The sequence below is a fragment of the Fonsecaea pedrosoi genome, assembly GCF_000835455.1.
Source record: "Fonsecaea pedrosoi CBS 271.37 unplaced genomic scaffold supercont1.4, whole genome shotgun sequence".
Taxonomy (NCBI): domain Eukaryota; kingdom Fungi; phylum Ascomycota; class Eurotiomycetes; order Chaetothyriales; family Herpotrichiellaceae; genus Fonsecaea; species Fonsecaea pedrosoi.
The window spans coordinates 221,863-249,506 of NW_013550612.1; the positions used below are offsets into that span (position 1 = coordinate 221,863).

The 27,644-nt window shown below is 52.8% G+C and overlaps 11 protein-coding genes across 11 annotated transcripts; 7 read left to right on the top strand and 4 right to left on the bottom strand.

Annotated features, from left to right (window-relative positions):
- Window positions 1-742: 742 nt before the first annotated feature.
- On the top strand, window positions 743-2,353 carry Z517_05842 (uncharacterized protein; the record flags this gene model as incomplete). Its single annotated transcript, XM_013427584.1, has 1 exon — window positions 743-2,353. The coding sequence occupies one exon, from the start codon at window positions 743-745 to the stop codon at window positions 2,351-2,353; it is 1,611 nt and encodes a 536-aa protein (XP_013283038.1).
- Window positions 2,354-3,741: 1,388 nt separating this feature from the next.
- Z517_05843 (uncharacterized protein) lies at window positions 3,742-5,031 on the bottom strand (the record flags this gene model as incomplete). Its single annotated transcript, XM_013427585.1, has 1 exon — window positions 3,742-5,031. One exon carries the CDS (start codon window positions 5,029-5,031, stop codon window positions 3,742-3,744), a length of 1,290 nt encoding a protein of 429 aa, XP_013283039.1.
- Window positions 5,032-5,467: 436 nt separating this feature from the next.
- Z517_05844 (uncharacterized protein) lies at window positions 5,468-6,670 on the bottom strand (the record flags this gene model as incomplete). The annotated part of the gene is made up of 1 exon (XM_013427586.1): window positions 5,468-6,670. The coding sequence occupies one exon, from the start codon at window positions 6,668-6,670 to the stop codon at window positions 5,468-5,470; it is 1,203 nt and encodes a 400-aa protein (XP_013283040.1).
- A 277-nt stretch (window positions 6,671-6,947) lies between these two features.
- Z517_05845 (uncharacterized protein) lies at window positions 6,948-8,512 on the top strand (the record flags this gene model as incomplete). Its single annotated transcript, XM_013427587.1, has 2 exons — window positions 6,948-7,108; window positions 7,162-8,512. The coding sequence occupies 2 exons, from the start codon at window positions 6,948-6,950 to the stop codon at window positions 8,510-8,512; spliced, it is 1,512 nt and encodes a 503-aa protein (XP_013283041.1).
- A 668-nt stretch (window positions 8,513-9,180) lies between these two features.
- Window positions 9,181-10,230, top strand: Z517_05846 (uncharacterized protein; the record flags this gene model as incomplete). Its single annotated transcript, XM_013427588.1, has 10 exons — window positions 9,181-9,222; window positions 9,272-9,306; window positions 9,374-9,387; window positions 9,443-9,502; window positions 9,560-9,710; window positions 9,760-9,841; window positions 9,897-9,925; window positions 9,979-10,012; window positions 10,067-10,139; window positions 10,190-10,230. 10 exons carry the CDS (start codon window positions 9,181-9,183, stop codon window positions 10,228-10,230), a joined length of 561 nt encoding a protein of 186 aa, XP_013283042.1.
- Window positions 10,231-11,685: 1,455 nt separating this feature from the next.
- On the top strand, window positions 11,686-12,665 carry Z517_05847 (uncharacterized protein; the record flags this gene model as incomplete). Its single annotated transcript, XM_013427589.1, has 2 exons — window positions 11,686-12,192; window positions 12,261-12,665. 2 exons carry the CDS (start codon window positions 11,686-11,688, stop codon window positions 12,663-12,665), a joined length of 912 nt encoding a protein of 303 aa, XP_013283043.1.
- Window positions 12,666-12,857: 192 nt separating this feature from the next.
- On the bottom strand, window positions 12,858-13,646 carry Z517_05848 (uncharacterized protein; the record flags this gene model as incomplete). The annotated part of the gene is made up of 1 exon (XM_013427590.1): window positions 12,858-13,646. One exon carries the CDS (start codon window positions 13,644-13,646, stop codon window positions 12,858-12,860), a length of 789 nt encoding a protein of 262 aa, XP_013283044.1.
- Window positions 13,647-14,207: 561 nt separating this feature from the next.
- Window positions 14,208-15,029, top strand: Z517_05849 (uncharacterized protein; the record flags this gene model as incomplete). The annotated part of the gene is made up of 1 exon (XM_013427591.1): window positions 14,208-15,029. The coding sequence occupies one exon, from the start codon at window positions 14,208-14,210 to the stop codon at window positions 15,027-15,029; it is 822 nt and encodes a 273-aa protein (XP_013283045.1).
- Window positions 15,030-16,964: 1,935 nt separating this feature from the next.
- Z517_05850 (uncharacterized protein) lies at window positions 16,965-21,172 on the top strand (the record flags this gene model as incomplete). The annotated part of the gene is made up of 2 exons (XM_013427592.1): window positions 16,965-20,999; window positions 21,050-21,172. The coding sequence occupies 2 exons, from the start codon at window positions 16,965-16,967 to the stop codon at window positions 21,170-21,172; spliced, it is 4,158 nt and encodes a 1,385-aa protein (XP_013283046.1).
- A 608-nt stretch (window positions 21,173-21,780) lies between these two features.
- Z517_05851 (uncharacterized protein) lies at window positions 21,781-22,623 on the top strand (the record flags this gene model as incomplete). The annotated part of the gene is made up of 3 exons (XM_013427593.1): window positions 21,781-21,867; window positions 21,922-22,046; window positions 22,101-22,623. The coding sequence occupies 3 exons, from the start codon at window positions 21,781-21,783 to the stop codon at window positions 22,621-22,623; spliced, it is 735 nt and encodes a 244-aa protein (XP_013283047.1).
- Window positions 22,624-23,032: 409 nt separating this feature from the next.
- On the bottom strand, window positions 23,033-23,407 carry Z517_05852 (uncharacterized protein; the record flags this gene model as incomplete). The annotated part of the gene is made up of 1 exon (XM_013427594.1): window positions 23,033-23,407. One exon carries the CDS (start codon window positions 23,405-23,407, stop codon window positions 23,033-23,035), a length of 375 nt encoding a protein of 124 aa, XP_013283048.1.
- Between the last annotated feature and the right edge of the window lie 4,237 nt (window positions 23,408-27,644).

The following is a 27,644-nucleotide window of genomic DNA, read 5'->3' on the forward strand; positions in this document are numbered from 1 at the left end:
TACCTCACAGACCTTCAATCGGGTCCCTTCTGAGCTCGCCTCGAGTTTCTGTCATCCTTCGGCTTCGGCTGCGTGATTTCTCATTATCCACGTTTTCGAGTCACCACCTGCTCCCCGGTTTTTCATCAACTTCCTTGGCTTCTCAGCTGCTCAGCTGCCTTCACTCCTCGCCGAGTCACTTGCCACTTGATCTTACCGTGACCTGCTCGCCGGATCATCTTCAAAGCCGTATATTCTACCTACCGCGATCCGATCTCGATTCACTTGCTGGGGACTGAAGAAATAAGAACGCACTTTGGCTTGCCATTGATCGCTTCCGCTCGAACCTCCCGCATTGCTATAAGGCTTCCGAATACCTCCCGTCAGATGAGATTACCCAAAGCTATCCCATTGCACACCAGTCACATCTGAACTTTCGGTAACTTGGAAAAACAAACCCGGTGAGTACTCGTCTGTCCCATCCAGTTCACATGGTACAGACTGCCTCACTCTTCACTCGCAATCTTATCACTGGTCAAAACACACAACAATTCCATACTTCACCTACTGTTTGTCCCTTCAGAGTCGTGTCCATTACTCTAACGCGGTCCACGGGCCTGATGTCCTGGCAAGATCGCGTATCACTTATGATCACTTTCTTCCTCATTGTGACCCGTTTGTCTGCCCCCAGCGCTCCCTCGCAAACGCAGTTGCTTAGGTCGCTCCAACGGTTTACTAAGATACCGCATCTAGGCCTTGCACAATGGAAACATCAGCTTCAGCATCCTTTCACACCCTCGAATCTCAAGATCACGATCAAGAACGCTTCCATGTCAACGGAAGGGGGTCCTTAGAAAGCCACATTGTCACTCGGAACCTCTTTGGCAGTTCCAACAAGCTTAACTATCCGACAACACAAGTCGATGGCGCAAATCCCATGGGATTGTCTCTGGGACCTTCGGTGTTGGCGGCGGCTGGTGCTAAGGTCACACAAGATCACACATCCTCCAGATCAGGTTCAGTCATCCTCGAGAAGCAGCCCGTACCCGAGATAAAGATGCCTGACAAAAAATACACCCGCTTCCTGCGTAACCTACGGTGGACCATTTTCTCCGTGTATCGCCGCCTCAACACGCTTGCCGTGACTGCCAATGTCATAGTCATCATTGTTCTCGCTACACAGCATAAACTCCTCTCCATGTCACCGGAATGGGCTGCGACTGCTGTGTCCATCAATCTGACTGTGGGGGTTCTGGTTCGACAAGAATTGGTCATCAATGCGCTCTTCTGGACCTTTGGCCAATGTCCCCAATGGTTCCCACTGCGTTTGCGCCGATTAGCAGCAAAGATATATCACCTGGGCGGTCTACATAGCGGTGCAGGAATCTCAGCAGCTGTGTGGTTTGCCTTTTTCAACGTGTCGACTGTCAGAGCACTGCAATCTGGAGCATTGCGTCGACACCAGAACAGCATTCCGATCATCACCGTCATCCTTGATGTGCTCTTGATTTCCATAATCACTATGGCCCATCCCGGCATACGCGCGAGAATGCATAACCAGTTTGAGCTAGTCCATCGCTTTGCCGGCTGGACGGCCGTGGGATTGTTTTGGGCCGAATTCGGTCTCTTAACAGACGCAAGAGTCCACGATAGCTCTTTCAACATCCCAGCGCAACAACTTGTCTTCGAAAGCCCCGTCTTTTGGACACTTGTGATTGCCACCATTTCGATTGCATTACCGTGGGTATGGCTACGAAAAGTCTCGGTGAATGCAGAGCCATTGTCAGATCATGCTATACGTCTCCACTTTACATATACAAACTTGCCCCTCTGTGCTGCTCCACGACTATCAGACAGTCCGCTTCTCGAATGGCATGCATTTGCTGGTATTCCAGGAGAAGACGGACGCGGCTTCTCGGTCCTTGTATCCAGGGCTGGTGACTGGACTTCTCGGTTGATCAGATCACCGCCAACAAAACTCTGGGTGCGTGGCATCCCGACGATGGGCGTGCTTCATGTGGCTCCAATCTTCAAGAAGATGGTTCTGGTCGCCACCGGCTCTGGAATTGGTCCCATCATGTCGCTGCTACATAAGAGGGATATCTCGTGTCGGATACTTTGGTCTACCCCTGATCCCGAGGTCACATACTCGAAGCGCGTCATCGACGTTGTTCGTCGTGCTGATCCAGAAGCCATCATTATCAACACCACCATCTCTGGAAGGCCCAACCTCGTCAAACAGACATACGAGTTGTTTGTTATGTCCGGTGCGGAAGCGGTCTTCGTCATATCCAATCCAAAAGTAACGAGGAGGGTGGTTTATGACCTGGAGAGTCGGGGAGTTCCTATTTTCGCTCCCATATTCGACTCATAAGAACCCACAACGACCACAACCGGTCCTGGTTTCTGACAAAACCACCAGAGCTGAGAGTCTTGCATATATGGGAGATGTTGTGTTTCGGGATCATGTCGAATTCTTGTCTGGCGTCTCAGAGGGTAGCGGTGTCTTTTTACGGGAGTGGCCCACTTGTTGCGGATACATAACCGCTGTCCGATCATTTGTAACGGTCGTCAAACGAGCGTGTCGCAGCCTAGGGGCTTCCGGACTTATTTCTTTTCGTCTTTTTGTCATCATGAACTCTCGGGTCTGGACTTTTCGGAACACATTCAACTCTATGCCATGGGTATACATAGCCCAGGCGAGGCTGGCACAAAGCATTTTATGGCAACATCGCGCCAGAGGTCTCATGGGCATCGATAGAAGCTAACTGGCAAACATGACATGCTGCAAATGATAGAGTATGTATCAAAGATGCAAGTCTCCTTTCGGAAGTTTCAAATGATGAATTATTATGCCATTGTTCTCCATGATCTGCTGTCTCTGGAATCATGACCTTTGCTTGTAATTCTCGAAAAGTGTAAATCACGACATGGCAGTCCAGGGGACTCCTACGAGCCTCGAATCTGAGACAACACGCTGCGACATTGAGGTTGACACGCTTAACCATTTGGGAAGATCTGATCAGCGAACACAATCATGTTGGCCGGCAACGAGGAAGAGATGGTCTCTCGGTCGAGTTTTCTTACAGATAGATAGATATCCCTCTTCTGCGATCGCGTCTTTTGAGACCGTGAGCAGCTCAGTCAGTACATGAACCTACTACCTACAACAACAGGAAACACCAGGCAGGCAGGCAGGCAGGCAGGCAGGACAGGTCGGTCTACCGGCTCCTATCCCTATCTTCTATTGCGGTGGTCACGGCTCACACGATTCAAGACTTTGCCAAAAAGGAAAAAAAGGGATCGCTTTCCAGTTTTTGTCTTCTTCTCTGACTCCAATTGCAGCTCGACCATTTTTGTATGTTGCCCGATCTTGTACTGACTGACTCGAGTATATTTGACCCCTCCTCCGCCATCTTTTGGATGCTACAGAGGCAAAAGACTAGGTGGTGGTGTTGAGGTTTTTGTCTCCTCGCAAGCCCACCCTGAATGTTACGTCAAAACCTCATCAGAAAACCTCCAAGTGAGATTCTAGATCGTGCTGAATTCCGCGACTGAATCATCAAAACGACTCGCACGTAATGTTCCCGACCATATGATAATCCTCTGAATAGCATTGACTGAGCAGCAAGAGACCGACCTCTTCGATGCATCTGGCACGGCATTGTATTTCGTGCTCTATCAATGTTTGCGTATTCGATGCGTGCAGCTCACGCGCAGCACAGATGTGGCCAGGCTACACCTTGGGGGGATGGCCTGCCCTTATTGCTGCCCGGGCTGCCTAGGACGGCTCTCCAATTTCTTTCCCGGAGGCTTGTAGACCCGATCGAATGCCTGTTTGTGCGTCTGTCCCATGGCCACGCGGGTCTTGCTCGCATTGATATCGGTCTTGGAGATGCCCGCGCCGTGCCAAAGAAATCTCTCAAAGAACCGAATATCCTCTTGAGCTTTGTGGTACATAGTCTCGTATACATTGAGGCGCTTCTTGCGCGGACGAGGCGCAGTTTCGGGTCCTTCGTCGGACGAGTCCTCCAGCTTGATTATCATGCGAGGGCCGCGCAACGGTAGTGCAGCATCTGGCGACAACGGAGATGGTTCGATGGCTCTTCTGTCAACCTTGTTCTTTTTCTTCTTCTTCGATGGTGAAGGGTCTTCTGTGCTGGCTGTTTCTTCCTTGTAACCTCCAATCGGCGTTTCGCCATCCAAGCTCTTTCGCTTTCTTGACGCCTGAACAACATTCTCCGATGATATTTCTGCCCTTCTCTCTCTTTTGTTCATCGAGGGTGTCTGAGGATTATGTTCGGTGGTGGTGGCTTCTTGCTTGAAAACATCGGATAATAATGGCATGGACGTGTTGGGCGAGACTTCTGGCCCTAAGCGAGGCTTTCTTCGCCTTGATTGAGAGTTAGATTCATCGGATCTCATCCATTTTCGAGCTGCATTGCTTGTCGGAGTAGGAATGGCAGCAGAGGACTCTTGTTGCGGGCCTATGCCTACAGCATGCTGACCCGTGAACCGATATTCCCTCCCTAAGAAGCTGATCAGACCAGCGAAAAACCGATCCACAACGGTCCCCAACTCTGGAAAGTATCGAGCAGGTATGATGGAGGCCAACAAGTGGCATTTTGCCGTAACACCCCGGGATCTCTTTAGAGCACTTCGCCGAAGATCACTTGGGCATGTCGCATTGACAACTTTCAAAGCTTCGTGTAAGACAAACTTGTCCCACATTGGAACTCCTGCATGTTCGCTTTTAACCTGTGGCAGAAGTCTACCGACTTGTCGAAGATGGTCTGTAATTAAGGCATGATTCTCAGGAAACGACATAAAATCGAGAACATCGGTGCCAACTTGAATGCGAGGTATTGCGGGTACCCTCATTGCGCGAGGTGCTGTGGGGAGAGGTCTTTCTGGCAACTGCTGCTTGATGCGATCGATCATGACTGCTGAGGTATTTCGCGTAGTGACATTTGAGAGGACGAGGTTTTCTGCGGGTGTGGCAGACGCGGGCGCCGCTGGTCTGCTGGTTTTGGGCTTGGAGGGTAACTCCATAATTGGGACACAGATGAAGCACCGTTGAGGGACTGGACGCGTTGGATGAGCTCTCGTTCGGGGTCGACCTAGGTAAAGACGAGAAGGGCACATTGATACAGAACAAAATGAAGGGGGGGCTGGAAATCAATAAGGCAGCAGATGTTGCAGTTGAACTTGATCTGACCGCTCAGAAGGATTGTGCTCATATGACAGGCCAGTGCCATGTGCCAAGTGGCATGCAGCAGGGAGCAGTTAAAAGTGAGGAGGCCGTTAGTCTGCCACCATCGTGAAGTACGGCATAGCGATCACTTGGATGGCCTGCGGTCATTGACTAACATGTCGGTTTAGGTCGTCCGCCCTTGTCATAGAGGTGCCGTCCCGTAACCTGGAGGTCAAATTGTGTCCATGTTCAACAGGCCTTCAATACAAGTGTCTTCCAATACTGGCAGTTCAATCATTCATCTGCGAAGACCCAACGTCCGCCCTTGAGCGCCTCTTGATACCGCTTCTCGACCTCGTCCCTCTGTCTCTGCCGTGCCTGTTCCTGAATCTCTTGTTGCTCCTGTGTGGAAGGAATATCGACATCCCAAAATCCTGGAGGCGTAGACGGTGGCGCAAAGTTTGCTCTGTGCATCCTTCCATACTCTTTCGCAAGTAGATTTGCTCGAGCCTCATGCACTAGATTCGCTCTCGCCAAGGGCGTCAGCGAACGTATCTTGTCCCCTGACCCAGAACCGAGAAAGTCACGCAACAGGTCGTCTTCTGAGATATTAGGATCAGGGGGTAGTGTCTCTGCCAAAACCCTGAAGTTTGCACCACAGCATTCTGGTCGCGTACAATTTGGCAGGCACTTCCTCGCTTCCTTGTTACGGACAACCTCTTGGAATGCATAATCAAGGCCTCCTGTGTATTTGGGGTTGACCTTGAAATCGGAGAGATCAAGCCGAAGGACCGGCCGTGAACGGAGTGGCTCTTTCGTCTCTGATACTTTGCTTGTAACAGGAGGCTTCCTGGCTGAATGGGAATGAGGTGGAACAGGAGTAGGAGGGGTCGGTGCTGTTAGCAATGCCTGCAACCGTTGACGGGGCGAAGTCTTTGGATGAGCCTTCTTCTCCGATGGATTTTCCGTATCTTCTCGGTTGTGATCAATGCCATCCTCTGCGAGAGACGAGATTGCCTCCGCGTCTCGCTCACTCAATCCCGTGGGTTTTTGTCCTTGGACAGAGCGGCCAGCTGAAGGTACGTTAAGTTCAATCTCTTGTAGTGGTTCTACCTTCTCTACACTGTGGACTCTTTGACGTTTCCGACCGGAGCTCTTTGGAGTTTGCTCTTCGCCCGACACAATGGGAGATGAGAGATGTAGATTCTGTGAGCGTCTTTTCTCCTTACGGAGCTGATTCTTCAGACTGTCAATCTCTGCTTGCTTCTCTGCATCTTTCCGGAATAGTTGGTCCAGCTGGGCCACAATCTCTGGCCCTTCATTTTGTTTACCTGCCTGTGCCTGTCGTAATTCCTCGATCTCGCGCTTGAGTCTTTCGTTTTCGTCTTTCAAACGGTCGATGGTCCTATCACTGCTATCAAGCTGCCGTTGAAGAGCTTCGCTCTGTGTAAGAGCGAGGACGAGGGTCGAAGTAAGTGACAGCGTAGGAGTGGACATGTCTGAGGTTGTGTGCGAACGACCTCTATACGTAGAACATGTCTGAAGTTGAGACGCGTTTGGTCGGGCGCGTAGAGGACTGTTGTACGAGTACGAGGTACGAGGTACACTCGGCTGGTTGGTCTCCGCATGCCTTAGTCAGCCTGCGGAGACTCAGTGCGGCTTGGGTGGCTCCGTGATCGGTGGGGCAGGCGGCGACCAGATCTCCAGGCTCTTTGACGGTGAAACTCTATCGAACACTCCTGCTTCCAACCCACGTAGAGGCTGCGTCCTTGAGATGCCGAAACGAAGACGGAGCAATGATGATACTGGCAAGCAGCCAGCGCCAGCGAAACGAAGTCGCACCGGGTCCAAGCGTCATCTGCTGGACATCAGCGACGAAATTCTCCTGCGCATCTTATCATTTCTCCCTATCAAAGACTTGCTGAAGACTGAGTGGTGAGTACCTGAAGCAATACCCGTGTGCTCGCTTTTCGCTAATCTGTCCACAGTGTCTCGCGCCGACTTCATTCCCTCGCTACCGACCGCGGAATCTGGAAGGTGAAATATATGCAAACATGGGTGCGGCCGCGCTTGCGACGGCTTCCGCCTGCAGGCACAGGGCACCACGATCACTCGGTAGATTGGAAAAGCCGGTTCAGGATTAAATCAAATTGGTCAAAAGGCCAGGCCAGATTAAAGGAGGTTGAGGTCGCTCGGCCGCCTGCACCACCCGTGATTGCGAAAGTCCATCGGGGCATGATATTCACGGTCGATCCAGCCAATGGCTTGCGAACATGGTCTCAGCGGGATGTGACGAAGACACCGAAGGCGCAGACTCAACTTCATGGACCGTCGACCGCCACCTGCATGGCTGTAGAATCCATCGACGACACAACCTATATCTTGCTTGGGTTCGACGATGGATCTCTCTCGATTTACATCTACGATCATGAGGGCCAAATCGAGCTCCGGTCAAGCCACCAGTCCGCGGACGGATCCCTAATGGCTATTTCTCTAGCTTTTCCCTACGTTATGACGGTCTCCAGAACAAAGTACCTAAGCCTGTATCAGTGCGACTCGAAGGGGATTCAAGACGGAAACGCGACCGATATATTGACAATTGCTCGACTACAGTCCGATGCCTCCTTTGCGCCCATTTCGGTAGCCTTAAGACGCGCCCCAAACCAGGTCATTGCGACTATCGCGTATGCGTTTAGCAGATTCCAGTTTGGATGGTGTGTTGGGTTACAGGAAATTCGTCTGACCACCGCCGGCAGAGTCATGGACAGCAGATTGGCGTCAACTTTGAGCCGTCCCTACACAGGCTGGAGCAAAGGGGATATGACCACCCGATCGACAAGTTCTCTGCCATTGCCTCTGCACCCTCAACTGATGAATCCGCCTACCTCTCTTTCTTACCAACATCCGTTCCTGATCGGGACCTTGGCAGACAACACAATCATATCGTTCCTCGTGACTTCAAATGAGGAAAAGCTAGAGATTAGCGCCGGACGACGTCTTTGGGGTCACACATCGGCAGTGTCAGGCGCAGAAGTCAACAACCGGGGCAAAGCCGTGTCGATCAGCTCTCGCGGAGATGAAATGCGAGTTTGGGAACTAGAACCTGTGATGGCCACTGAAAACCAACCTCGGGCCAGCACCGAGATCATAGCGGTCGATGCGTTGTGTGGTGGCGCTGAGCTGTTACGGGGGCGAAGTCCTACGCTGGGATTCGCCTTGGGCGAGCTAAGACGCGAAATGGAGCTTACGCGACGATGGGTTGGCTTCGACGATGAACAGGTGGTGGTGCTGGGCGAACGAGGTCAACGACAGATTATGGCATTGTACGATTTTACGTAGCATGGAACGGGATGTTTTCCTCGTTTTTCGATTTGAACAAGCACATATACACAAGATCTCCAGGGTGTCAGTCTCGAGATCAGGCTCAAGAGGCGTTTCGACTTGTCGAAATGTATCAACGTCTGGTGACAACGGCCCTTATCTGCAACGACGACGAATAGGATGCAAGGAAGCCTTCCGCGTGGTTACAGCAATGACAGGAGAGGAGCCTGAAAAGATCCAGACCAACGGCAGAACAAGGCAGTGCATTTTTGCAGCTGGTAACCCAACCCGAGTCGTCAGGTCTGTGCCTCTCTCGTACAAGTACGCAGACAAGTGAATGGGCATGATTGGAGCCATAGACAGAGTTTTTTTTTTCGTTCGATTCCCCTATTAGTATGACGTTGTGACAACCCCGGTGTCTAAGTTAATTCTGCCAATCCACGCCGCCGGCCACTTTTTCTCCATCGCATTTTCTCCTCAGCTTTAGTTTACCTAGCATTCACTTCTGCACACACACAACATACTCGACGCTGAGGCTCTTCTTCCATCTTGTTCCTACTGTGCTTGATCTCTGGTACGCAGCTACATATTCTCGTTATCTTTGCATGGATTGCGTCTTCCGGAGACTGAGAACTGACTGAAACTTCAGATCTCACTGAAACGAACCACCGTCCAAACAAAACATCATGGACAGAGGCTGCTATAACTGCGGCGATTCATCGCATCAGGTACTGGCGACCGATATCATTGGTCCTACATCCCCTTACTTTACTTCAGGCACGCGACTGCCCCAAAAAAGGCACACCGACCTGGTGAGTAAATCTGATCCGTTTGCCACCATCTGGCCTCTCACTTCAGATTGACTGACATGTCAAACAGTTACAACTGCGGAGGTACGTCGCACACAAGTCACTTCTAGTCCCTTGCCTTTACTTATCTCGTCCACAGCCGAAGGCCACGTCAGCCGAGAATGCACTGCTGCGCCCAAGCCAAAGTCTTGCTACAAATGTCAGTACAACCAACGAAATGATGGAAGTCGAAACACATATATTGATTCACTTACAGGTGGGAATGAAGGACACTTTGCGCGCGACTGCCCTCAAGCTGGTCCCCCTGGAGGTGCAGGAGGTGGCTGGGGTAGCACTGGCGGCAACACCTACGGTGGCGGCTCGTCTCGAGAATGTTACCGCTGCGGAGGGCAGGGCCACATAGCGCGGTAAGATATGATTACTATGATTCGAATCGACATTTGCTAATCTCCTCAGTGACTGCACTTCCAGTGGAGGCGGCGGCGGCGGCGGGTTTGGCGGCGGGTTCAATCGCGGTGGTGGAGGTCAGACCTGCTACGTGAGATCCCTTCTTTTCTCCAATCATGAGATCTGTACTGACAGAAAGGACACAGTCTTGCGGTGGCATCGGCCATATGTCTCGGTATAGCACAGTTGGAATTTACTTGCACCATCTGCCTGGCTAACCATTTTCAGTGACTGCACCCAGGGTCGAACTCAGAAATGCTACGTATGTTTCCCTCACCGGCATCGGCAATTAGTACACTGACTGACACACGCGCAGAACTGTGGCGAACAGGGTCATCTCTCTCGCGATTGCCCATCCGAGCCATCCTCTGAGCGCATCTGCTACAAATGTGAGACCACCTTCTTACCATTGCGGTATCCTTCTGACCTTGCATTCCAGGCAAGCAACCAGGACACTTGCAGTCCGCTTGCCCCAACTAGTGACTTGCACGAGCATCTTGACGAACCGACCACTACTTTTCCTTTCTTATCCAATTCACGCATAAAGATGGTCCCTGGGATGGTTGGTGATGTAACATCCCATCTTGAGCATCACGATGACATGATGAACACGCATTCGAGCAAATGACAAAAAGGTTACGACAGAATTTCCAATTTTCGGATTCGGCGATGGCTCAACATCCTAGGCGAACCATCTGTGGTTGGTGGAAGGGCCTTTCTGAAACCGGGTGATGACGGGAAGAGATTTCGAAAAGGTCTTTGCAATGCAGGAGCAAGCGGACGATGGAGAAAGGAGAATTTTGAATGGGGTTCGTCGAGATCAATCAGATTGCACGAGAACCAAGGACATTGAACAGACAAATTAGGCTGGGACAAACCGGGGTGTTGCTGGAAGGGGGCAAAGTTTCATTCGTTCAACGAGTCAGCATGCAGCTCGGAGCACTGACATCAAGAATCAAAGGACGCTGTGCGATGAAATACCAGCAATATGCGAAGAATTCCTGGCAGGTAGAGATGAGGTCGAGAGGAGCTCGGGCTTTCTCGTATGTCGAGATGATCCATCCCGACAAGGTTGATAACAAAACGAGAGAGCTCGCCGACCACTTCCCGTTCTTTGTTCTCTGGAATCCCTTGTCATGCTGCTGTAGCATTGCAGAAGCTTCCGCCAGCTATTCGTCTGTATAGCGAACGCGCGTTCCTGGGAGAGGTAGATCAGTGGTGATCGAATTGTTGCATCGAGTACAAGACCATCCCGGCCAATCTTCTGACAGAAGAGACGACATGTACCCCGTATTTCTCCGAGTGCGTACGAGTAGAAGCTACAAGCTTCCAAAGACGGGATGCATTTTATAAGTATCGTGGTCCCGGTCATAGAGGTCATTACTGATAAAGGTAGCTGACGGATTGGGATCGGCGAGTCGGATGAGTGAAGTCCGGTCCCCTGCCCCGCCTCGACGCCTCGTCAGGTTTCAGGTTGCGGTCATCAACGGACATCACTGCCACTGCCACTGGCACCTACGGGCAGCCTCTCCAATCATGTGTAGCCTATTCCAAGGTCCCTGGAGCCCTTGACCGACACCTTACGCGTCCTCCGCAGCAGCCAAGCGCAACCAAGCCTTCCTTGCCCGTTGTTTGCTTGACCGTGATTCGCAGCCTTGTGCTGCCCGCTGCTATTTCAAGTTCCAGGAACAGCATGCGCCCCAGTCTTTTTTGTTCCCGTTCACCAACGCCCGCGTACCAAGACCACGTACGAGTCCCTGTCACCCTGTCTATCCAGCCCCCCCTCCCCGGCCGACACTAGATACTGGGTATTATTATGAATGGCGTCTCAGTTCCTCGAAGAGGTCTTCGGCCGCTCTTCCTCCCTCTTTCTTTCTCCCACCAGACATTTACCACACCTCGACGACATTTCCATTCGATAACAACCCACTCGCTATGGCCAGAAGCTCAATCATCACTCTAGCTACTGCAGCTCTATTGGCAACGACTGCCAATGCTCAGTTCGGGTACGGATGGGGAGGAGGATGGGGCAATGGAAACGGAAATGGCTGTCCTCCTTGGGCCAGCGATTGTGACAGCTCCGACGATAGCGGCGATGGTAGTGGCTCTTCGTCTTCGAACGGCATCTCCCAAAGCTCGCTTTTCTCCTCACCAGCAGCGTTCGATCACGCAACTCGCATCCTGATCGCTCACGCTGTGCTGGCCTCTGCAGTCTGGGTCCTCTTTGTCCCGTCACTCGCTATCCTACTACGCCTAAACATCAAGAATCCTATTGTGCTCAAGATCCACGCCGTGGGCCAAATCCTCAGCTACATTATCTTCATCGTCGCTGCGGGCATGGGCATATGGCTTGCACAGCAGTCTGCCGCCTTCGGTGTTTGGAACGACCCTCACCCGAAGCTTGGTCTTGCGATCCTGGCATTGGCTTTCTTTCAGCCAATTGTAAGTTTTCCATCCTTGGGATCCATCATGCTTGTACGCAATTTTGTCCATGCTAATGGTGAGACCAGTTCGGATCTCTCCACCATTCAATCTACAAGAGACGTGCTCAGAACGTCCAAGCCGGCAAGCCAACAAAAGCCCCTGGCCGGACTACCCCTGGACGTGTCCACCTGTGGCTCGGTAGGCTTCTGATTGTGCTCGGGATGATCAATGGCGGCTTGGGCATCAGGTTAGCATCCTTCAGCCCATTTCAGACCGATGGTACCTCCACCAAGGCCAAGATTGCCTATGGTGTCATTGCAGCAACCATGTTTTTACTCTACCTTGTGTTTGTGGTCACCTTTGAGATCAGGAAGTCGAGGGCGAGCACGGAGGAGGTGCGAAGTAGACAGCAGGTGGTCGCCAACAAGGATGGGTTGCCCTCATATGACGAGAGCGAGGAATCTGTGGGCAGACCCAGCAGATACAGCTAAATCCCTGATGACTTGGGTCACGTCTGATTGTTTGATGATGTTCCCTAGGAGGACAAAAGAGACAAATGTGGTTTACGAAAAGTTCCTCCCTCTTATTCCACACATTTGATGGTGAGATGACATGATATGATAATGGTACATATAAGATTTTACATACAAGAACTATTTTTTTTCCCAACAGATCCTTACAACTCACCAAACCCCTGGGATTAGAGCGTAGGGTACCTCCCTCTTGACCTTGGCCCATTGCTCGCCGTACTTGTTTACCATGTACTCGTCCAGGATAGGGATTGCTCGAGCACCAAAGTCCCAGAGAAACCAGCCGCCGACAACGACACCCCACACGGGACCGCCAGACGCCAGGGCGTACCCGGCACGCCACATCGAGTAGCCCAGGTACGAGACGTGACGGACGACGGAGAACAAGCCGCCTGTATAGACTTTGCCTTTGTTCGCGGGGTCCCTTTTGAAATTGCGACGCTGGACCTCGGAGACGGTCTCGCTCAGCAACCCGCCCGCGAACAGCACCGTGCCGACGTAGACGCTCCAGGGGGCGAAATAGACGGGGTTCTCGGCCGACGCGTCGTACAAGAGCGTATTGAGGCTGTTGAAGACGGTATTGAAGACGCTGATGGCCACCGCCGCGCCCGGGTACACAGGCTCCTGGGCCGTCGCGACCTTCCAGAAGATATGCTTCGCCGCGGCCCCGATCGACATGGCCCAGATCACCGTCTGGTACGGCGTCAGGCCCGTCGCTGCCAGCACGGGCCCGCCCGCGACGGGTGCATGAAGCGCCGCCGCCGTCGCCGAAGAAGAGAGTCCCAGCCTCGACGCCAGCAGCGGCAGCGGCGAGTGGAGCAGGAGATGTCGTTGCAGCAAGGGGTCCAGCGCCCGGAGACCAATCAAGAGCGTGTTTCCAACCAGGTCGCTCCCGTACGACCCCCGGGGCACCAGGTCGAACTTTTTCTTGTCCTCTGCCATTGCCCTGTGCCTGTAATACTCGCAGCGACGAGGACAGAATGTAGTCAGATTCGGGGGTGACTTTGTGACCCACACAAGATGTTTTCGTGGGTTAAGGGCATGGGTAGGGTGAGCGGAGGATTGAGGAGGAGGCGGCTATGGTGAGCGGCAGGTCCCTGACCAAGAACCACCAAACGGGTGCGGAGGGACGGAGGAGCCCATTATTGTCATGGCGAGAGAAAAGCTGTCGCTGAGCACGCCGAATCGGGGTTTTCTCGGCTTCAGCCTCGACGATACACAACCATAGCGACGATGAGCCATCTCGCCCTTGCATGCGGCGATGTCTGCAGAGTCTGGGAGGGAATGGAGGTGTCTAGCCGGTTGCATAATTCTCCCACGATTATCAGCCTGTAGCCATTACTAAAGTGCTTTATTCACGCCTTGCAAACACACAAGGATTTGTTACTACGCAGGTATGCAGATGACGGACAACTCCGTCTATATCAATTTCCTACTCGTATTACTCCTGATATCCATTTTCCCCTTCACTCAAACCTTCCCACCACTTCCTTGCGCTTGGACATGGCAGAGTCTGGGTTTGACATAGGGTTCGGCCTCGAAGGTTCGCACGTACTGGTAACCGGATCTTCGGGGGCTATTGGATCAGTGGTGGTCAAAGCATTCCTTGCCGCAGGCGCATATGTGTCGGCATTTGATCTTGTCGAGCCTCGACAACCCATCCAAAACGAGCGGCTCAACTTCTACCGGGTCGACATCACAGATGAGTCCAGGGTAGAGCAGGCTATGGAGTCAGCCAGGACTGTGTTCGGGGTAATAACAACATGCGTTTTAGCCGCAGGTCTGGACTTGTCCTACTGCCCTCAACAGTCCCTCGTCGACATGCCACTTAGAGCATGGCAGAAAGTGCTGAATGTCAATGTCGACGGCACATTCCTGACCTGTCGAGCGTGGCTTCGAGGCATCAGAAGTCACACAACACCCGCGGCCAAAAATATCTCTGCTATTCTTTTCGGTAGCGAGGCCGGAACCTTTGGAGTTCCATTGTGCGCGCCGTACGCCGCTTCGAAGTCGGCGATTCAATACGGCCTTGTCAAATCGCTCGCTCGCGACGCCGTCAACATCAACCCACGTTGTCGTATCAATGCCATCGCGCCAGGTCCTGTAGCCACAGCGCAATTTCAAAAGGAATGCGACGATGATCCAAAGGCTTTGTGGCGTGAAGCCCAAGCAACCGTTGCATTACATCAGCCGGTCCCAATTGAGGCGGTTGCAAGAGCCTGTCTATTCCTTGCAAGCGACAATTTTTCTGGTAATATAACTGGACAAGTGTTGCCGGTTGACTCTGGGAAGAGTGGCGCTCTGCTGTGGCCAGAAGCACCATAGAGTTGGCCCGACTTACCTCTAGAGCAGCATAGGCTGGGAGAGGAGAGGTTTCTTGGTCGGTACCCAGACCGTCCAAGTGGTTGGATCGAACTGAACAACTCTTCAACTCTTCTGGAGCCTCATTTCAGTAATTCATCCATTTAGCCTAGAAACAACATTTATGGAGCCAGCATGCCGGTTCAGAAAGGGAATGTTGTCTAGTCTGACGGAAAGGGACTGAAGGCTGGCTTTGCGACTCCAGACTGACTGAAGCCAGCTGTCGCTCTCATTGGAAATTTGACTTTTCTTCCAAGACTGAGCCATGCCTATCAAAAGTGGCGGCAAATTTTCATCTGTGTAGCGGAGTCTTGGCCGGCCCCTATAATGTTTTGACGGCTGTTGGCGAGGGCGTCCATTTTGAGTCAGACCGTTATTTATATCTGCCTGATGGCCTGACAGGCGGCATGAATTGCATGTGTCCGGCATCTTCTTCGGTGATTGGTAGGAAGCTAGGGCGAGACTTACCCGAGAGTTGTGCCACTGGGTAGGAGAGGGGGAAACAGGGTGTGATTGCGCAGCCAAGGGGAATAGAGCCACAAGGCTCAACCTCTGACAAGGACGGCTTGTTGATAAGAAAACAGTCAAAGGGACATCGGGAAGGTCAGGGTTCGGAGGGCTGGTAACTCGGACAAGAGGTCTCTTGAGAATGGAAGAATATACCATATACCCGCTGAGTGAGGTCGACGGTGACGGAAGAAGCTCGAACCTATCGGCCCGTTTCACCTCTTTTACAGCGACTAAAACCATCTTGAATGTAGGGTCGATTGACAGAAGAGCGGGCGATCTCAGTGCGGAGAGTGACCATTTCTTCTTGTACTCTTATGATGCTGGGATTCCCACCTACAGCAGTGTGCAAAGCATGCAGACTGCAGGGGTGTTCTGCGTGAATTTTTCGCTATTCCATCGTCCAACGAACACTCCCGAGAGTGGCGCAAACAGAGTAGTTGGATGCAAGGTGACGGCGTCTGAGACCGAACATCGTGGGAATCGGAGCGAACTAGCGAAGCACATCGATACTGGAAGCAGAATCTTGACCCGCGACCACTCGAATAACGCAAAAAATATGCAGCACCAATGCAGGTGTTGAAGAGAGTTCACGCGGTGACAATCAACAACCAGTGGGAGGCTCGGAGGGTTGGTGGGATGATGGCAAAACATGGAGAATGATGGAGGGGAGCAAAATGCAGCGAGGCGGCTGCCCACCCAACAGCCAAGCCTTGACTAACAGAAACAAACTAGGCTCGTCGTAGATTGCCCCTATGAGCATCCCCTAGGGACCTTTTAGGGGGTCTCCAGGTGCCATCCAGGCTACCCGTTAACTGAGCCCTGGGAAGCTCGGCGCAAGCAGGCTGCTGGCAAGCCCTTGAAGAACTCCTAGGAAGGGGACCTGGAAGGGCCGCTTTTCCACTTGCCAGGGCTCCGCCTCCACAATTCGAGTTCCATTTTGGTTAACTAATCTACAACTCTGTTCACTCATCACCAGCAGCGCCTGACGTCCTTCCTTGCTCACCGTGTTGTCATTTTCCACGCATTTGTCCTCGAGTCTCCCAAGTTGTGAAGCCCAACACCTTGTGTCACACATCTGTCGCATTTGCAGTTTGTCCTTGGTTGCACCTTAATCCTTGAGCGACCATCCACCAGCCACAGTCCTCGCCTCGCACAAAACAACCGCCACAGGCAACACAGCGCAGTCGGACACCGTGGAAGCTCTTCCTGCTCCAGCTCGAGCCAAAATAAAGTGAAGGGCAATTTTATGCTCTCGTTTCCTTCTTTATACGCTTCATCCTATACCCTACACGGCTCCTTCAGCGGTTACGTTTGAGGAAGAGATGGCATAGCGGTGTTGCGGTGACGGGTACAATTTCAGGTCTTCGAGAGCCCAAAAAATCCGACAGCATGGCATCGGCTCAAGATGATGATATGTATCTCTTCCAGAATGCCCTCGGCCAAACCCCAGCATTTGCTGGTCAAGACTTTGACGCATTTCTGGAAACTCCACTCCCAGACCTCGACCAGACAACCTCGCCTCCGGGCTTCCTCAACCCGAATGACTTAACGATAAAGCGGGAAGTGGACTCTTTCAGTCCGCTTCCTCACAATGATGCGTTTGCGCGCACATCTAGAGGGTCTGCCTCAGGGTCCAGCAGCTCCTCTTCCGAAGACCCTGCGGACCGTACACGCCACATGTCCGCGGCTTCAACAGCCTCCCCTCCAGCGCACGAAGTGGTACAGAGCAACTGGGGAAGCGGGATAAATGGGTTTTCAATATCTTCAGATGACAATCTATTTGAGGACACCGCTATGGCCGGCCTGGATCAAGATTTCGAGGCAAGTAATCAGCAGATGGCTTCCGATTTCGACTTCGATACGGCTGCTAGCACTCCTAGCGGATTTGACCCGGCGGACAAGCGCAATAATATCAAACGTACGATAATGAATCAACCCTTCAACCGACAAGTCGATTTTTCCAAGTTTGGAAAGCAGGCTCCGACCGCACAACTACCGAATGGGCAACCTCAGTTCTTCTTTGCCGGGTCCAGGGAGGCATCACCTTTGAATGCAATGCTGCCCTCTGCGCAGGGACAGTCCCCATGGAGCAAGCACTCTCCATCCTCTGGTTTGGAGGAAACCTTCAACCACATCACCATGAATGGCGATTCACCTGGTAACGCGACATTCTCACCTAATCTCCAGTTTTCGTCTACCGGATTCAGTTTTGATGCGGACTCAAGTGCAACCCCTTCTACTTTCACTAAAGATATCTCTTCTCCACCATCCACGGTCAATTCTACCGAAGGATCACCAACCCTGATAGTACATCCAACCTCGCTCAAATCCCGTGTTGAAACTCAGATACCGATTAAGATGACACTCTCGTCACTTCCACCTGGCGTCAAGAAACTAAGGCTCCCAAGACACACAGTATCCAAGCCCAAGTTCCTCGCGAAACCAGAGGTCCCGCGGTCGCCAGAGATTTTGGAGCTTCATACATCGTTGGTTTGCACAAGCGCCATGCAAGACAGGGTGAAGTTGCAACGGGCATTGGCACGCGCGAGGGGCGAAGACCCAGGTCCTTATGCTCGATCGAGTCCTGCCTCCGTCGAATCAAGCACCTCGAAAGATGATGAGGACAAGCCTCTGAATGGCGGTGAGGTTCGCATTTGTGCGGGATGCATACAGCGGGAGAGGAAAAGGGCCTCGAGGAAGAAGCAGAAGAAGCCTGAGGAAGAAGAGCTTTTCCAGAGAGATGAGGAAAGGAGAGTGGTCGTTTTCAACACCAATGAAATAAAAGAATGGGTTGAGGCTCCTCGTGAGACCAGCGGCAGCGAAGCCCAAAATGCGTCTTCTTCAGCCGCGGTGCAAGTGGAGCTACCAATGCGGATTGCCTGCTATTGTCGGCACCAAAACGAGAAAATGGGCTTCCAAGTGATATTCACAATCAAGGACTGTCGAGATAAAGTCATCGCTCAGGCCATGACCAACGCTATCATGATCACAGATGATCACAAAACTCACAATCCACCAGCGGTCATCCCGAATCAACAGGCACCTTTGCCAACTCCGGGACCACAGTTACCAGGAGCAGGCGTCTTCTCCAGTACTGATCACGAGGTGCAGCCTCAGACACAGGTCATCAATGCCAAAATGTCTAGGCAGGCGTATTCCATGACTGATCTGCATGCGTTACAGCAGACTTTCACCCCCAATTTCCCCCTGGCCCCAGCGAACACACCATATGCCATTCCGGCGACTGCCTCAAGCCAGGCACTGGCCAATTTCGCACCACGAAATCTTTCCAGACCTGCCTCCCCTAGTGGTCCGTCAGGTCCGACTTCAAAGAGAAGGAAACAAAGTGGGTCCGGAAAGTTGCCATCTGGCTTGACAATGACTCGTCTCGACACATCGCAGGTACTCCCCGGGGCTTCCACCATGCCCAATACTGCCGCGTCGTCTCCCTACGCTCCAAATATGGCATCGTACATTGGACCGAACGATCGCGCATTTGCGATGCCTGCTACCCGGCCTGCACCTTACGGCAATAGTCCTCCAACACCCAATGGAGTTGAACCTTCATTCGCTGCCAATATCAACCGCTCTGTGAGTCACGAAAATCTCCCGCGGCAAATAATGATATCAGCGCCACCCTCCCGTCAGCCAAGCAGGCCTGGTAGTCCCGGCTCTGCTAGGAACAGCTTTGGAGCTGCCGATGCCGCCTTCGGTCAAGCGGTTAGCAACCAATTAATGGCACAACCTGCTCGACGGCCACCGCCGCTGATCCACAAATTGGTACCCGCCGAAGGATCTGTGACGGGAGGCACAGAAGTCACCTTGCTGGGCAATGGCTTCTACCAAGGCCTCGAGGTGATGTTCGGTGATACTGAGGCCACGACCACGACATTTTGGGGAGAAAAATGTCTGAACTGCATTGCACCTCCAGCTCTTCAGCCAGGCGTTGTCCCCGTTGTATTTAAGCACGATCACCCACAATATTCACCAGTGCCACAACAATCCCAGACCCGGCCCTCCCTCTTTACTTATGTGGATGATAGGGAATTGGAGATGTTCCGCCTAGCACTACGTACCCTTGGCAAGCAGCTACAACATCCAACGGATGATCCATACTCGGCCGCCCAGCAGCTTCTGCAAGGACAGCCTCATTCTATGTGGCTCGCACACGGGAGCTATGGACTAGGTGGAGGACACCAGCGCATGCACGGGCACATGGCTGGAGCTCCGATGGATACGCTCGAGTTAGAAGCTATGATGTTACAGGTATTGGAGCAAATGGACTCCCAAAGGCTATTTAGAGCCCCAAAGTTTGATTTGTGTCGTCCATCTGGTCTCACCTTGCTGCATTTGGCAGCTTCGTTGGGCCTTACGCGATTCGTTGCGGGACTGCTCTCGAGGGGAGCGGATCCCAACATAGTCGACAATAACGGCCACACACCGATGCATCATGCTGCCATGAACGGCCATACGCATGTGATCCATCGACTGCGCTTGACGGGGGCTAACCACAAAGCCCGCAGTATCCGCCATTTTACGCCTGCTGACCTGGCGACATCATTACTTGCCTACCAGGCCACAATATCGCCCATGGAACACTATCGGTCACGGAGTGCTGGAGGGACACCGATGCGACTGCATAGTCGTAGCTCCTCCTCTCTTCGCTCATTCTGGGAGAATGCCTCGAACCATTATGCCACTTCTGATACGGACGGCTCAGACGTTTCGGACGATTTTGACGACGAGACGCCGACCAGAGTCACTTCCGAGGAACCGGATCTTTCGCAGGTGCTCGGGCAGAGAAATCGCAAGAAAGCCGTTAGTGTGCCTCCATCCCGAAGGGGTAGCATGCCACCGACGACGTCTCAAGCATCAAGTTTCCCCCCGGAGAATGTCCCAAATGCAGCACCGGCAATGGCTCCATCAGCGTTCATGCTCGCGTGGCGAGATCATCTGGTGGCTCAACTACAACAATTCAATGAGAACGCCCAATCAGTTATGCCTAGTCTCGCCAACCTCAACGGCCCTCTCGCAGCTATCCAGGAGTATCAGGCATATCCTATGATGCGCCGTGTAAGCGCTCTTTTCCCTCAACGTTCAGGTTCCAGACAGCTGCAACCAGGCCAGCGTGAAGGCTGGTGGGAGACTTTGACGGGCAGATCATCCCCTCCGGCTCCATCTTCCCCTCCGGCCTATAGCGATCTGTATCCAGAAGAAAAAGAAGGGACGGATCAGGACTGGAGCATTAAAAAGGCATCCACTCTGCAAGCCGTAACCGATGCTGCAGCAGACCTCCAGTTTGAGCAGCAAACCGCCAGTGAGAACGCCGAAGGGAGTACCACCTCTGGGAATGCTACTGCCTTGATAAGGAAGCCGATCGAAAAAGTCGAGCTGAGCCGCGATCGGAAATTGTTCTTCTTCTGGGTAAGTTGGAAATGGGCTAATTCTTCGTTTCGAACGCTGACATGCCACAGATCCCATTACTTGCAATCGTTCTAGCATTGATGATTCGCAACTCTGGCATTACCGATATTTTTGCCTTTTCTAGTAGCCGGACACAGCCTCTTGCCAATCAAGAGGCGGTTGGTGTTTTCTAAGATGTTTTTGGTCATGGAGACGCCTTGTACGAGTCAATGGGTGTTTAGCAGCGAATCACGGTGTTTTTTTTTTTTCCTCGACAGGAAGCGCGAGCTCTCAGATGGTGGCTACGTAGTATTTATATATGAATGAGCGCAGTGGTATACATGGACTTTGTTTCGAGAATAATGCAAATGAGACTCGACCTAAGCGGAACCATCTTTGCACCACTCGATCGCCAGTATGTAACAGACAGACAAGACAGATACCAAGCAAAGGTGTCGTCGCTGTTCCCAGGTCGCCAATCGGATACCAAGATCCGAGCCGCTCTTCGGCTACTGAATCAAAGATCGAAAAGTGCGCAATTTGGAGCTTGTACCTTTTCAACCATTCAAGCTTTTCTCCCACGTGGACGTCCTGATTCGACGACTGCAGTTCACGATCCATGGGACCGGCACACGACTTCGACGAGTGAATCTCATCGCTCCGACTACTCAGGCAATGTCTGTTGCTCGAAATACACCTCGTCCACCGCCCTACCCGTACACGTTGGCCGGTTAAAGTCTCCGTTACGGCTGCCTCGAACCCCTCTCCCGACACCCGAGTGCGTCCCGAGGATTGTGTCGCCATGGACAGTGCTTTGGAATACGAGAAGAAGCATGTGCACGAAGTGTACGAGGATATAGCGAGTCATTTCTCGTCCACACGATACAAGGTTCGCACGTCGTCCGGCAGCTCAGCGGCGCATTCAAGTTGATCAACGTGGCAGCCGTGGCCTGTAGTCGACCAGTTTCTCCGACGTCTGCCCCCTGGGTCTGTCGGTCTTGACGTGGGCTGTGGAAATGGGAAGAACTTGACTGTAAACAAGGATGTCTTCATTATTGCTTCGGATAGGTAAAGTCGACAAAAAACTAAAGAGCAACATAAGCCAGCTAACCGTGCTTGAAGGTCAAACGCCCTGGTAGAGATCGCCCACCGCCGTCCACCGCATACTGCCATCGTCGCAGACACCCTTAGCCTTCCACATCCAAGTGATTTGTTCGATTTCGCAATCTCCATCGCGGTTATACACCACCTATCTTCCAACGCACGACGGGTTCAGGCTATCAGAGAAATCTTGCAGACCTTAAGACCACCTTCCAAACCTCGTCGAGGGGACGGAGAAAGAGAAGGGGGAGGCCAGGCATTGATATTCGTTTGGGCACTGGAGCAGAAAGGTAGCCGACGGGGTTGGGACCGCGGCCACGAGCAGGACGTGCTTGTACCCTGGGTTCTCAAGCCGGATGTCGCCTCCAAATCCAAACCGGAGGCTCAAATGCCCGATCCACCCATCTCAGCAACATACCATCGATACTATCATCTGTATCGGGATGGCGAGTTGCAAGAGGACGCCATTGCTGCCGGCGCGAGGATAGTCGAGTCTGGTTATGATCGAGATAACTGGTGGGTCATCCTCTCCCGACAAGACTGAGATATCAGTAATTATCTCCTTGCGCTTGTTTGAGCAACACAGAGATACCGCCCATACATACGATCAGACTCCGAAAGACGCATCTTGTTGTTGGCGCCTGGAGTCTCAAATCCGATTCCAGTCTCAAGTGTTTGCAGCGTCATCCCAGTTCGACTTGGGACGACGCGTTCACAGATCACATTATCCCTCGTTCGCAGCCGGCCGTCTGCGCGATTCGGAGGTGTTGGGGTATCAAATCACTATATTACAGCTTCTTGCTGCCCATCACAGCAGGGGTAATCAAAGCAAATGCAAACAATCCATCATCAAAACCCGGAATCATGGTGCCTCTCTGTTCACACCGATTTTATTGAAACATGCTTCGCTCAAACACAAGACAACATCAGGCCAATTCTTTCATTTTCATCTTTCAGCGAAAAGGAGCATGGCGGCCTCTTGGGTGGTTGTACAGATGAGGATGGTAAGGGTCTGGGGCGTGGTAAGGTGGTGCTGAAAACGCAGGCAGTCCCGCCGTGAGCTCTGCCAGAGAAGGGAGTTGCTGAGGGCCCTGTAAACCCGTCTCTGAAGGCATCGAGTCTCGTCGTAAGGGGCGCGCTGGAGGTCCGCCATGTCGGAGTGGTGGTCTTGGAGGTAGAGATGAAGGCTCGATCCCGCTATTGGCGTTGGTCAAGGAAAATGGAACCACACCGGCCCGCTTCGCCATCTCATGTTCACCCATCTGCCAGTGCATTGCTTCGACGGCTCTCCATGGCATCGCCATCTCCTCTGCAACTCTCGCCCACATGTCGGCTCGAAACCTTTGATTCAAAGAAGCTTAGTCGACGGGGATTTCCCAAAAGAGACAAGATGACAGGGCAGCAAGAACAGTTGTACAAGATCTTTCTTGACAGCGATGTTGGGGACAAACTGCGATCGGGTGCGACGTTTCTCAACATACCTCTCGTACAACCTTGCGAGTTTATTTTTGCGGTCCTCATCCCACTCACTTCTCCGCTCGAGATAATTCTGATAGTGGAGTCTACAACTGATGGCGCTGCGTCCGGGCAGGTGCTTGCTGATATCCTCCCACTTCATGCCATCCTGGCGAAGCTGGATGATTTTGGCGTCCTCCTCCGGGGACCACTTGGACTGTTTCTTCGCCGGAGATTGGATTGGGTGGTCCTGGCTAGAGGAGAGTCTCTTCGCAGGCACCGCCGGCCGCGGCTGGGGCGGTGGCAGAGGAGCCACGCTGGTGGCAACACTGGACGGCACCGACTCTGATCGAGATACTGAGGCGGGAGAGCTGGTTGACTGGCCGTCGTCCTCTTCAGTCGGCTTGAGCAGCGACGAGATATCCACGATGGGTGATGAGACGAGGTTTCGGTTCGTGAAGGATGGAGGGAGGGTTGTTGCCGGAATTCAGTGGGTGCTGCCATACACGAAGAAGACGGGAATGAACAGAAAAAGAAGTCGAGGAGGGATTCTTGGAGATCAGGCTGAGAAAGCGAGCACAGGCGGAACACCACAGAGGACTACTAATGGCAGGAGAAAGGCTCGCTTCCGATGAGAGTGTGGGTTGGGTCTTTGGCGAGACCGAGCGATGGCGCCGGCGTTTCTAGGTTGTAGACTTCTGGCAGACAGGGTCGGGAAACAAGACCCGGGAGAGGCTATGTAGGACAATGGCTTCATTCGAAGATTCCAGGGAACAGCCCACACTACAAGGCGGGATTAGAGTGAACGTTTGGGGGGGAACACACAAAGGACATTGTCCACAGGATGGAGATATATATCAAGGAGGAAGACGAGGAGGGGACAACAGGGTGGATTTGTTTTTCGGCAAAAGATGCGGTCAAGGAGAGCGGGTCGGTGCGGCGGCAGCCTTCCATCGATCGCTGTTCCTTTTCGCACACACGCATTCGTGGCAGACTGGGCGGAGTGGAAGAAAGTCCCTGGGGCTCGACCGAGTCGTAAGTCGGCCAGATCCATCTCCACGCTCTCTGGGTTTTTTTCGCCCTGGCCATGGATGGTGGGCTGCGCAAACTATACTTGTACACAGGATATGAAATGCAGCTCGCCTCGATCATTCTATCTCCATAGCTTTGCAGCTTGCAGCGGCTACTGGCGTTTCTGCACGATTCGCTTCCGGTGGTCGCGAGGACTTCTGGGGCAGCTGATATCATTGTCCGTACCTGTTTCTCCCTGCTCTTGTTTTCCTTGTTTGCTTTCCCGCCTGAGCTGGAGAGGGAAGGGGGGGAAAAAGAGATGCAGTAAGGGCGGAAAGGATCCAGTTTCCCTAGGGGTCCCATTTCGGCTTCTGGCACTAAAAACGACATGGATAGCTGCATGAGATCGAGAAGGGCGACGGTCGAGGGTCAAAAAAAAGTTGTGAGCGTGACTGTGACTGTGACCATGACCATGACCTTGTCCAGCATCCCAGTTCTAGACAGGTATCGTGGTGTGCCCGGGCCCCGCCGCTCAAGGTCGATGGATCATGGGAGAGGCTTGCATCACGATGGAGCAAGAAAGACCGGCTACACTACCGCTAGTCGGGCGGAGCAATCCATCACGGCGTCAAACTTGGACGGACCCAGGAGGTGGGTTCAGGACTTTTACGAAGGCGAACTAAAGAGCCTGATGGCTTCGAAAGTGGGATGGTGGCATACAAGTTCGTCAGATGTCCTGGGAGGGTTCGTCTGCGCTCGCCGTTGGTGGCAGAAGACTAAGACCAGGCGTGGGTAATGGGACAAGATGACAAGCATACAAGACATGCTCCTCCCGCTGTCGAGTGCTGTCGAGGGATATAGAGAGAGGCGAGATGGTCACAAACAGGACTCACTGACGAGCATTTCCGAGGTCGCCGCAGGTCCAGTCTCGAAATGGGCAACTGGGTGTGGCGGTCGCTCTGGTGTATATTTGGCTCAAAAGGTCAAGAATCTCACCCCATGTCGCGAGCCTCCTTGTTTCATCTCCATTCTTTCCGAGGATCGTCCAACCTGGTCGTTCCCATGCAGACCGACAGTTACACTTTTTAGTCAGAAAAGGGAAACGCCGTGATCTGGAGGGGGTGGAAACGAGGTGGATTGTTTGGAACTGGCTGGATGGCCGGATGGCTGGCTGGCTGTAACAGCAGATGGTTGAGAGCCGAGCGACGGATCCAGGGTAGAAGTGTTGGTTGTTGGGAAGCAGTTTGGAGGTCAGACTGCGAGAGGGCAGAGACAAGAAATTCGCCTTTCTCCTTCTTTCTCCCTTTCTCACTTCACCGCATTGTCACTCGTCTTGTTTTTCCCTCCCAGCAAACTCCGAAACGTCTCCAACCCCGTCTCTCAAATGCAAGCCAGGGCAAGCAAACACCCCGTCCAAGCCCATCCCAAGCCATCCCGCCGCCCACGCAGCTCTTAGGCCGTCCGGGGAAGGCGGGAGAGAGTGCGCTCGGAATCCCACTAGGACAGAGAGGAGTATAGCGGAGCTCCAACAACGCGGAAAAAGCTCTGCGCGGGCTGGAGAAGATATAGGATGCTGGAACACCCGTGTCTCCAAGTCCGTGTCCGCGGGCGCATGGCTCATGGCCCCTTCCATTCGCCCATCTGCACTGGTGCTGTCGTGGCATGTTGCGAGACATTTTTTCCCCTTCTCTCTTACCAGATTTGCAGAGTGAAGCGGATAGAAGCCTCTCGTCTCCCACTCAGCCCCCTTGCTCCCCCACTGGGAAAACGCTAGCTAACTAGTTGGTAGTGCTGTAAGCAGCGACAAGGACCATGGCTGGACCAACGGTCCATAGGGTGCTCGATCAGTACCGAGTCCATCCATTCTTCCATCCAGCCAGTCAGCCAGTCAGCAAGACGGCCCATCCTATCCCATCCCACCGCGCCCATCCTCCACCCAGACAACACCAAGTGCTTCTTCTGTGCGTCACTTTTCTTCTGGTGTCATACATAGGAGGGATCAACATGTAAATCACCCGCACGAACGAAGGGGTTAAAAAGATACCGTACTGGTACGCTACAGCCGGCCCCATTCCTCCTTCTCACGCCAGCTAGGGGGCAGAAAAGAGTGGGGACGTGCTACTGTGTTACGAACCGAGTCAGTGTGCCCCGGAACGATCTGGACTGGATAGGTCACACAAACACGCGCACGGTGTGGGATCTGCATGACTTGTAACATGACGATGCCGACGACAATGCGTCATTATGGTATGCTTTGTATAGCTTCGACATGAGCAAATAGGGCCATCATCGCCATCATTCTGCCAACAATTTATCAGGCGGTGAAAAGCGGTGAGTTCACCGACTATTCCTGCTTTGATGTTGGCCAGCTACCTACGCGCACAATTAACATTCGGGTATCCAGGGGGGAAAGATCCTGCCCGCTGCATGGCATGAATCATAGAGGCAAAACGTGTTCGATTGTTGGCTGCCTTGCATCACAACCTTTTGCTGCAGGGTCGCCGGGCCCAAACCTTACAAGCCTGGAGATGACAGCGCACAAGCTGAGAGGAACCCATCTGCAAATGCAAGGCCGTACGCAAAGCCGAAGACTGGAAGCAAACCTGCTGAGGGCAAACACGTATTTCATACTGCTCTGGCGAGCCGCCTTTTTTCTTTTGCATGGGCAAGTCAGCAGATTAGGAGGTCATGTGCCAAAATCGCCCAAGCATGCAAAGCGGTTGGCCGTTGAGACCGAAGCCAGGTCTTCCTTGTCAGAAAGTCGGCGCCTGGAAACGCCGAAGACAGGACAATGACAATGCCTTTTGTTTCATCACTGGGCGGAGAACAGGTGTTGCAATTCTTGCAGGTCGCCAATGCACCCGACACGAACCTCGTTCAGGTCCTGGCGAACTCAAAAAAAGGGTGCGAGGCACTGCTCGGGGCGTCCCTCTGTGGCGACGGATATCTGGGCCGGGCAACAGAGCAAACAAGGACCGCCTCGGAGCATGAATTGAGGCTTTGTTTGCAACCCAAAAGCTTCAGCCCTTGGCAATGATCAACCCATCCAAATGCCGAACAGCAAGTGGCACAAACTGGCAGTTGGGTTGGTTGTCGAAG